The sequence below is a fragment of the Lupinus angustifolius genome, chromosome LG01, assembly GCF_001865875.1.
Source record: "Lupinus angustifolius cultivar Tanjil chromosome LG01, LupAngTanjil_v1.0, whole genome shotgun sequence".
Lineage (NCBI taxonomy): Eukaryota > Viridiplantae > Streptophyta > Magnoliopsida > Fabales > Fabaceae > Lupinus > Lupinus angustifolius.
In genome coordinates, this window is record NC_032009.1 from 2,885,202 (window position 1) to 2,896,249 (window position 11,048).

An 11,048-nucleotide genomic window follows, 5' to 3' on the forward strand; every position below is an offset into this window, starting at 1 on the left:
TATTCCGTTTTGTCCCGGGCACACGTCCATATTAAACATCCCTCATTCACCCGCCAAGGACAGATCAAGCTTACTCCAAGTGTCATTAATGCATCTGACTCACTATTAATGCACTTATGACTCACCATTAATGTGTCTCTGGCTCGCTATTAATTCATTGCTGACATTTCACATGTCATGTCACCTGCAAGTTCTACTTGCCTCCCGACAGATTGACAGTAGCAAACCTACATGGTGGTTAAGGGCAGACCGATATACCCCTACCGTACCCACCAAATACTAGCCAATGGTGAAGCACCACGTCAGTCACCCCAAACTCTATAAATAGGAGACTCACATACAGGAAATACAAATTAATATCTCATTATCTCATTTATTACTTGCATTCGTTACTCTTTGCTCTCACTTCTCTCTTATCTACTCTCACTCTCACTTACTCTCTCTAAAACCACATATTGACTTGATCATCGAATAATCTTTTCAGATACCTCTTCCAGCGGGTATAGACAATATTCTAACAAAGACTCTTGACTTATGTTACTCAATCGGGTACTCAATTCTGATCATATCTGATTAACATAAAAGAACAGCCGTATAATGCAATATTGGTATGGTTTGGAGGGAGTATGGTAGAGAAATGGCGCGCGTCATCTTTAGGAACCAACAAAGAAAAGATAAAGTGGTTCTAGTAGTGCGGTTCAAAAGGCAGAAAGCAAAATAAAGATATAAACTCACAGCAATTAGTCAAATGGATAGTTAGAAAATAATGAGAACATAGATGCAATGTTTCAAATAGTTATCCTTCTTAACATATCTGCCCATCCACTACCATAGTCTTGCAGAACCATATCTCCACAGCTACCCAATGCTTTTCGGTTTTTGAAAGGTAATTTGTTGCGGGGTATATTAAAGGATATTAAATATTTAAGACATGTTACATTTTTTCCAAACCTTTGTTGATATTCATTTGGATCCATAATACAACACTTTAAATTTAACATAAATTTTGAGTTCCTATAATAAAAAGCTTATACACAAGGTTAAGACTTCGCTAAGAAATCTTCATTCTAGCTAATAAATGAATGGAAGGACCATTTTTATTTTTCATTTTTAGATTGAAATGATGTTTGTTGTAATGTTATGAAAAGAGCAAGAAAAACGGATTAGGTATAACTGGTTAAATTTTTATGTTGCACCAGATTATATCATATATAATTAATATTTAACTATATATATATAATTGTATATAAATACAAAATTTATATAATTAGTAATTTTTATAATTATATTGAAGTAATAATTTTTATAATTTTTATAATTATAATAGTGTTCTGTTTTTTAATTTTAAGTGAACCATCTGATCCACTTATTGTGTTACTCTAGTTTAATTGGGTTTAAAATACTCGTACTAAAATTTCTTCTGTTCAAAGCAGTCTAACCCCTAATAAAGTTATAACTGCAAACTAACATTGTTTTCATTCGCTCCGTAATGGACCAGTTGAACAGTAAAGTCCAATCCGATCCTCATAAATTGGTTTGATGTATTGAAGACTCCTTATTAGGCGAATATGAATCCTCTCCAATAATATAGAGTTAAATACTTTAATTTTCTTATAATTTTAATGATAAATATGTTATTTTCAAGGGTGATAAAACATATTGATACTAGTTAGAAAAACCAAACATAGATCATTTCACCTACATAATTCTTTTAGTATAATATCTATGTAATTTAGTATAAAGATCTATACACATTTAATATATCATCCATTTTTTAGTTGTATTACTTTTTAAAGGGTTAATAATAATTAAACACGAATAATGGAGGATACTATAACACTATATAAAACTCATAAACTAAAATATACACATTTTTCTCTCTAATTCCTTTAGGTTAAGATATTAAAAATATAAGTATATATTAAATATTTGAGTTTATTTATACTCTTTAAGATGCATGGTAACAAAGTATCATGTGTAAGGTGGGACTACATCTATTGTCCACTTTATGTATTGTTAACTTTGATTGGTCGAAAAAATTACTTAAATTAAAAATTATAATTATTAAATATTTTTCTAGTAATCATATTTTCTAAATGTGTGACAAAACTATGGAACAGTGCTCGCGTGAAAGGTTCCCGTCCAAATCGTTCCCCATCCTATAAAAGCAATAATTTCTAATCTTGGGTAAGGACAGAATGCGACCGCCCATTCTTCCTATAAAAAGCCACCACAACGCCTTTACCTTGATGTTTTTTAACAATCATCACTGACAAATAAGTGAAAAATAATATATTTCTTAGAGTAGCGGAAGCAATATATTTAAATACATCAAGTGCTTTAAAAATTGTGAATTTCTGTAAAACATGTTTATAGAGCATTTATGTTTTGTACATTGCTTATAAAACATATATTATTTATATTCCCTAAAATTTGGAATTTGTGTAAAACATGTTTAACGAGCAATAATATATTAACCGTATAAATTTGGTTATTCATATTACGTATACATTAAGGTATTGTGGATATACCCATATGATATAATATATATGGTGGATATTTATATTTATACTTTTATGGCAATGAGATATTATCTTATATAATTTTTCTATATTATAAAAAAATGATATATGTAATTTGTAGATTTACAATTAATAAATAAAGAAATATTTTGTTAGATTAATAAATAAAGTAATATTTTGTTAGGCGTTTTCGTGAGGAGAATTTATATTAGGATATAATCATATTTTTGTACTATTAATATATCAATCATTTTATAAATAATAAACTAATCTCTTGTAATATGTGTGGTTGACCCTCCTAATAAGTGTCATTCCAAAAAATTGAACATTTAACTTAGAGATTTAATGTGATCATATACGACTAAACCAAGACCTTATTGCTAATATATACTTATTTTATTAGATAATATCTTTTGTTTGATAAATATATTACTTCATCTGTCATATATAATTGGTAATGAAAATATTTAATTATTAAATTTTTATTTTATATATATATTCAACCCATCACATTGATTTATATAGTAGAGTTTAAAATTTATGTAATGACATTATAAAGTTTTTTACAATATCAATATATTTTCACTATTGATTTATAATACTTTTATTTAAAAGTCAATAATAATTAATGGTACAGATTTGTCAACACTGTAAAAAATACTCACACTATTCTTATATACATCTTAAATCATCTATAGTATACTACATCCATCCTCGGATAAAGAACCTCGCTTTTCGTGCATCCCTAAACACAGCAGCAACTAAGCATGAGTCCCTTTCCCTCTCTTAGACCACACCACACCACACCACACCACCTCTATATCTGTGTCATTATCTCCCTCTCTTCTTCAACCTCTCTGAAACTCTGACCCCTCTCTCTCTAAACAACACCTACTAGATTCTTTCCAAACGCAGTTTCCAAAGAAAACCAACTGAACTCCAACCCAAAAAAAATACTTCTTTCTCGATCATCGACCACACATAAAAACAACCAAACTTAACCACCCAACTATGGACTCTTCAAAAAACTCTTCTTCACCACTTAATACCAACTTCAACAACAACAACAACTCCCTCGCTTTTTCTCTTTCCAGCCACTTTCCTAACCATTCCTCTCACCTTTCCCTTTTCCACTCCTTCTCTTATCCAACTCCCACACCTCTTACCATCACAGGTTTCTATCTTCTTCTCCATTTTCACACAAATATTATTTTTTTTGCAAATGTTAGAATATTAGTATTTGTATGAGACTCAAATACTCAACTTCTTTTTCTTCATTTATTGATCATCAAACCACCTTGTAACTACAAAAATATATATGTACATATGTTTATATATTCTATATTTCACTCCTTAATATATCTTAAAATATATTTTTCAGTGAACAATAACGTGGAAGCACTACCAGAGGTAAGAAGTGATGGAAGCGTTGGAGGAGGAACTAACCTCTCTATATTCAGTGGTGGGCCTAAGTTTGAGGACTTTATGGGATGCTCCACCACCACCACAGGTGCAAGTGCACCCTCACAGCTTCACCAGTTCTCAACCGAAACCGACTTATACGATTCGGAACTGAAGACAACCATAGCCGCTTGCTTCCCTCGCGGCTTCGGCGCCGAACCAACCACCGAGCCTCAGAAACACTCCCCAAAGAAAACCGCTGAAACCTTTGGCCAACGCACCTCCATATACCGTGGCGTTACCCGGTATATATATATATATTCATTTTAACTTATTATTTATGAACAAAAATGTATATACTAATTAGTATAATGTTTTTATATTCATTCTATCTATTGGATGAAAAAAATAACAGAGTTAGTCTCACATCCTTACCGGCTCGTTGCTGCATTTGGGAAACTAAAAAAATATTCATTTTATCTTGTTTACTATTTTCAGACATAGATGGACTGGAAGATATGAAGCGCATCTATGGGATAATAGTTGCAGAAGAGAAGGACAAAGTAGGAAAGGAAGACAAGGTAATAATAATAATAATAATAACAATATACTACGTTTATTCCTTATTCTTTTGTTATGATAAGAAAAGAAAAATATCCACCAAATTATGGATGAAATTTGACATGCTCTACTTTATGTTTCAGATAAATGATAAATAAATCTGAACAATTGTGTACCTAGAACTCTTTTATATATATTCTAGGAAGATAATGCAACAGTGGCACAGTGCGTGTGTTTATTTATTAATCCATTGTTATTAGCATGAGTGAGTGAGTGAGTGGGATGTTGAAGATTCTGATTTCTGACCCTGTTTTCTTTTGTGTGGCTTTTGTACCTGGCGAATGATTGTTGACCCGTGGGATTCTTTGCACATTATGGTTTTCCAGTATATCTAGGTGAGTATTGTTTACTTTGCAATAATAATAATAATATGGTTTAGCCTTTGACTACATCATTTTGTTTTTACTGTGTAACAAAGCATATTCCCTCTTTCTGTTCATTCATCATGATCATTACTTCGAAAGCACACGTTTTCATAGATTCAGATTCTTCTTATAGTTAATCATTTTGCTCAAAAATGTCTTTTTTGTTTCTTCCTTTGTAGGTGGCTACGATAAGGAAGAAAAAGCAGCAAGAGCATATGATCTCGCAGCTCTCAAGTACTGGGGTCCAACCACAACAACCAACTTCCCTGTAAGTAACAAAAGAATGATCCATTTCATTTCACAAATGGAAACTCATTTGGTCTTATTCAACATTTTGACTTGATCTATGCTATGTACTCAGATCTCAAACTATGAGAAGGAACTTGAGGACATGAAGAACATGACCAGACAAGAGTTTGTTGCTTCTCTAAGAAGGTAAAATATTTTTACATTTTACTTTTTATGGACATTAGACTATGTTTATAGTTTTATTGACATGCTTGTTTTCCTCCATATTATAGGAAGAGCAGTGGTTTCTCCAGAGGAGCCTCTATATACAGAGGTGTAACGAGGTAGATATCTATCTATCTATATATCTTGTACTTTTATGTGTTTTTTAAGTTCATGTGACCACATTTTCATTCCTTTTTGCATCTACCATAAGTTTGTTGAATTTGACTTAATAAAATAATCTATATTTGGTGTTGAAAACCTGTTTTTCAGGCACCACCAACATGGCCGATGGCAGGCAAGAATAGGCAGAGTTGCAGGAAACAAAGACCTCTACCTTGGCACTTTCAGTGAGTGCTTCCATACTTTATACATATCAATTATTGTGTCATTCTTTTTTATTATTCAATATTCTTTTTTGAAAGAAAAAAACAGTAAGTTGCTTCTTTTTTTGTTTTTTTTATTCATACAAACTATAATCTACAGATGTTGATACATATTTGCATTTGGCTCCACTATAAGATGAAGTACTGAGAGCATTCACAATGGTGCAACACCCTTTTCGTTCTTAAATGGGTGTCCTTAATTGTTTTATATTTGTTTACACTTTCCAACAACTTAAGCAACTCAAGCCAAAATCACTTCCAATGGTGCCACTTTATTTCCGTTCTTAAATGGACAAACCTACCCGACATTTATATTTCTCTCTCTTGTAACAATTTTTTCCATTTTCTAATGTTGACTCGCAACTTTAAGAATGATGTTTATTTAGTTTACCGTTATGAAATAAGAACAAGAACGACTCCTCTTCAGTGGTGAACTTGGACGAAGAACGTGTTTATTTCGCTAAGAACAATTTTTTTTGTTACCGTTGTGGGTGCTCTGATATTATTGATTGGAAAATTAATGGTTGTGATGATAAGTTATATGCACATGTGTGTTAAAATCTCTATTGATTTTTGGACCAGCACTTATAGTTTCTCATTTTATCCTACATGCAGCCCTTTCTATAGCTAAATCTCATTTATTCAATATTATTGTACTATTATTTTAATGATTTGATAAGAACTTAGAGCATTTTTAATCCAAAAAATTAGGTACCCAAGAAGAAGCTGCAGAGGCCTATGATATTGCAGCTATCAAATTCAGAGGACTAAATGCAGTGACCAACTTTGACATGAGTCGCTATGATGTGAAGAACATTGCAAATAGCACCCTTCCAATTGGTGGTTTATCAAGCAAGAACAAAAACTCCTCAAACTCTGTATCTGATCAGAGTAAAAGCCATTCAGATGAGAGAGATCCATCAAATTCAGCTTCATCAGTATCCTTTGCATCACAACAGCATCAACTACAATCAAATTCCACTCTCACCTTTGCCATTCCAATCAAGCAAGACCATTCCGATTATTGGTCCGTCTTAGGGTACCATAATAACACTACTAGTGTTACTACTACACCAACTTCTTTTGCATCTTCAAACAATGGCACACCATTCAACATGGACTTCTCTGCAGCCCCTTCAAATGATACTAACAATGCAGCAGCATTTTTAAATGGTTCAAGTGGAAGCATCTTTGTTCAGAATCAGAAGCATAGTGGTGGTTCAAGTAATTCAAGTTCAATCCCATTGGCCATGCCCATGTTTTCTTTAAATAGTAATAGTGGTTATGAGAATTCTTCTGCTGGTTATGGAAACTGGATTGGACCAACCCTGCACACATTCCAAACCCATGCAAAACCAAGTCTTTTTCAAACCCCAATATTTGGAATGGAATGAGCTCATGCAGAAGCTGGTGAAAGTTAAAAAGGGGATGAGAATCTGTGCTTTGCATCTAATGATGAAAGGGGAAGGACAATAATGGTGATGCCATGCAAATCAATGCAATGAAATTGAAAGGATTGGTCTCTTTATGAGAGTATAGAAGATGAATTGTTGAACTGACAAATCATAATTCACGAGACCGTAGCTATAGCTAAAGTTGACACTGTATTAACTCAAATATCCTTTGTTTTCAAGTCTTGTATTTCCTTTTTTGTTTTCTTAGTTTTTCATTGTCGCTTTAGTCTGTTGCCCTTGTTAATATACTGACAAGAAATTTATGAGTAAAATGGAAGAGACCCTTTTGTAATCTATTCATTTCATTTTGTTAGTATCAAGTATCTACGTGAAAAGGAATTTGTTGCAACTTCCCTATGGCTTAACAAATTTAGGTATTTTTTCACCGAATTAATTAAACTTGATTGATATCTCATATCTTTCTTAATAGAGTTTACACTTCTTGAGTATTTTAGTGAAATTACACAAATCACACCTTACTTTTTTACACCTACATAAACCCCATAGTTTTTATACTTTAATTACACTGACCACCCTGCATGAGAAATATGTGTAATCTTTTAAAGAAAAAATATGATAAATGCAATTAAGTTAAACAAAACATTTAGGGAGACAAGTCCAAATAATATATGTTGATGCATTTTGTAACAAAAAATAACGAAAATACATTGGCTTGTATATTATTTGGAATTGTCTCCACAATATGTCATGTTTTGGTTAACTTAATTGCGTTTATCACATTTTTTATTTAAAAGATTACACTTATTTCTCGTGCAGATGTGGTTTGTGTAATGAAACTATAAAAAGTAGGGAATTTATGTATGTGTAAAAAAGTGAAGGATGATTTATGTAATTTCACTAAAACTCAGGGGTGTCAGTGTAATCTACTCTTCTTAATATATTTCAATATATTCCCATATTGGACTCTCTTGGATTTATTGCAGTACTAAATCCTCCGATAGTAACATTGATTTATTCCAGTACTAGATCCTCCGGTAGAAACTACCGAGCTGGAATGTAATAGGAGAAAAACATTTTAATTTACATTCAAAATAATAAAAATCTTTACATTTTGACTTTTATTTTGATACCATGTGTTATAATCTAGACATCTCTTAGAACTATATTGTATGGTCTAAGATTAATGGTTTAATCAAATCTTCATCAACTTAAATTATACTTATTTCATTTTAAATTATTAATATATATCAATAATAATGAGTAGAATTTGAATTGTGAGTAAGGATGCTCTTTTTTTTGGAAAGAGAGATTATATGTCCCAAAAAATTGTCTCTATCCAATTAAATTATATCAACTAATATAATTCTACTTTTATGATTTTTTTATTTTAATAAATAATATATTGTCATTGGCCGGTAACAGGGACACAAACACCAAGAGCATATCTACATTAGTCTTTCTGCTGGACTTTCACATGCAACCACACCTCTCTCACTTTAAGGAGTCACACTCATTTGTGGTTCATACTTTTTTACTTGGAAAAAATAAAGGAAAATGTAACTATGGTCAAACTCATAATTCCGCACTATACTAAATCAAACTCAGGAGGATGCAATTATTGGTGCTTTGTACACTTCGGTACCATTTTACACCAAAAAGCTAATTATGAAGGAGGAACAACTTTGACCAGAAGTTGGATGATCGAAATTCAAAAGTGAAAGCAAAAATAGTGTAACTAGTTATCTAGATCATGATGCACATAGGACAGGATTAATAACCATATATTGTTAGTGTTGTTGTGACCTTTTTGGTATTGCTCCGCTTCTTTTAGACTAATAGCAACTACTTTAGTTTAAAGATTTGGTTCAAATATTCTGATAAAAATGGAAATAGAAAAGGAGGGAATGAAAAAAAGAATGTGTCTTTTCTTGTCTCTTGTTTAAACTTTAAAAACCTCTTTGTATGATGAGTGTCCTTTGTACCTTTCGGTGCTTATTAGATCCATCCCCACCATGCTCTCATCTTTGACCACTATTTTGAATATTGCATCTCTTTTTAAAGCACTGTGATATTTTGAAGTACCAAAGTACTGAAATTGAAAACTATAGTACGAACACAAATAACATGTTTCAGAGTAATGCTCCGCTCCCTTGAACTGAGTATGCCTTCTATCTTTTGCACCCAACCCATTTTGAAAATAGAGGAGAACCGAGAATGTTTCAATAGCTTAATTCTCTTACGGAAACTGCATGCTGCTCTGGCTAGGTTAAACACAAGTGATTAAATAGTTAAAAAAATTTAGTTTTCCTTCAAATGGTGCAAAAATAACTGTGATCGTGCGGTAGTTGCACGGATAGGGTACCAATTGTAACACACCCCCTTAACATGTAACACTCAGTTCATTATTATAAGTCTTTAAGGTTATGGATTCAAGTCGTGAGAAAATCCTTTTAAGAGAAATACTGATAGATATTTAAAGTTTGAGAAACAAAACTAAAGTTGTTCATTTTTCACTTAAATTCACTTTAGTATAGTTTTATTGAAATACTCTGTTAGATTGATCAGACATACTGATTTTCATGGAACAAATTGTCATCAATTGGCTTGTTTATTTACTCTACAAATAAGAACCCTAGGGTAGTGACTTCTAGATAGCCCGCCTTATTAGTTATGAGAGGGAATATTTTCTCTATCAGTTTGCGCCATTATTTAGCAATCTTGGTCATTGTCGGCTTATACGAATGTCACATGGTGTCTCAATTACATATCTTGATCATTAACATATATAATTTACATTCCTTCTAAAAAATACTCGCACATTGCATTATTGGAACATAGGAACTTGTAGCTAAGAGCTATATATGTGTATGAAAGATCAATGCATGTGTGGCCCTGAATGATTAAGGTCTTGCATGTTCACCTAACGCATCCTTTATCTACAAATGTTTCAGAAGTTCCTGTCAAGTTAAAAACATTCTCTTACATAGAAACATTCTCTTACCATTGTTGATTACCATATTGTAGATAATGTGATTGATCTTGGTCCTAAACATCCTTTAAGGAGAGAGAGGCTCCAAATTTAATTTTCTTTCCCAAATACAATCTATGCAACAACTTCTATAAAAGACCTATCATAGACTGGAATGTCCTTTACTTTTTATATATACATATGAGACTTAACTCACATGTGAGAGTATATATTATTTATAGAGCATAATATTAGCTATTTATTAAATATGGTGCTACAATGAGGAAAACGTGGGTGGGTAATGTAACCATTAATTTAAATTGCACGAAACTAGTGTTTGGTAATTAGCTTGTGTTAGTACTTTATGTCAACTACCTAGATGATTAAATTTTTGTGTTCAAACCAAGTTGACGACATGCACATGCCATATCTTCAAAAGGCTACACATTGAAATCGAACAAAATGATAATCAAATGTAAAACTCCAAAAAGCTCACCCTTTCTCATTTTTCCCGCTTTTGTTAAATTTGTGTATAGTGGACCCATTTGACAAAGATTACTATCATATGTATTCAATCTGTCTCACCTATTATATAATGTTTTATTTTATTTCAATAGAGATAATTAAAAGATACATAAAAGTAAATATTTTTAAGAGTTTAAAATCTATGCACTGACAGTGTCAAGTTTTTACACTGTCAGCACATCATCCACCATTGATTTGTATTACTTTTGTTTGAGAGTGAATGGTGACTAACAAATCAATAGTGAATAATTTACTCACAGTGTAAAATACACTTACACTATCAGTGTATACATATTAATTCCATTTTTAATGGCATAGTGACACTATATTATTCGTTGAGACAAAGTTGAGGATACCAATTTGAAATAGGTTATCCCATCCTACCCATTTTCCTG

At 31.9% G+C, this 11,048-nt stretch overlaps 1 protein-coding gene across 1 annotated transcript; it reads left to right on the forward strand.

Annotated features, from left to right (window-relative positions):
• Positions 3,298–7,139, forward strand: LOC109347048 (AP2-like ethylene-responsive transcription factor AIL5). Its single transcript, XM_019586780.1, has 9 exons — positions 3,298–3,696; positions 3,904–4,228; positions 4,422–4,504; positions 4,871–4,879; positions 5,089–5,177; positions 5,271–5,344; positions 5,431–5,481; positions 5,633–5,709; positions 6,457–7,139. The coding sequence occupies exons 1-9, from the start codon at positions 3,534–3,536 to the stop codon at positions 7,137–7,139; spliced, it is 1,554 nt and encodes a 517-aa protein (XP_019442325.1). The 5' UTR covers positions 3,298–3,533.

What these genes read in the sequence shown, in the direction of transcription:
- LOC109347048 (XM_019586780.1), top strand. Translation starts at nt 3,534, where the DNA reads ATGGACTCTTCAAAAAACTCTTCTTCACCACTTAATACCAACTTCAAC. An exon ending in ATATACCGTGGCGTTACCCG is followed by an intron (nt 4,229 to 4,421) that starts GTATATATATAT and finishes TACTATTTTCAG; the next exon opens with ACATAGATGGACTGGAAGAT. An exon ending in ATATACAGAGGTGTAACGAG is followed by an intron (nt 5,482 to 5,632) that starts GTAGATATCTAT and finishes CCTGTTTTTCAG; the next exon opens with GCACCACCAACATGGCCGAT.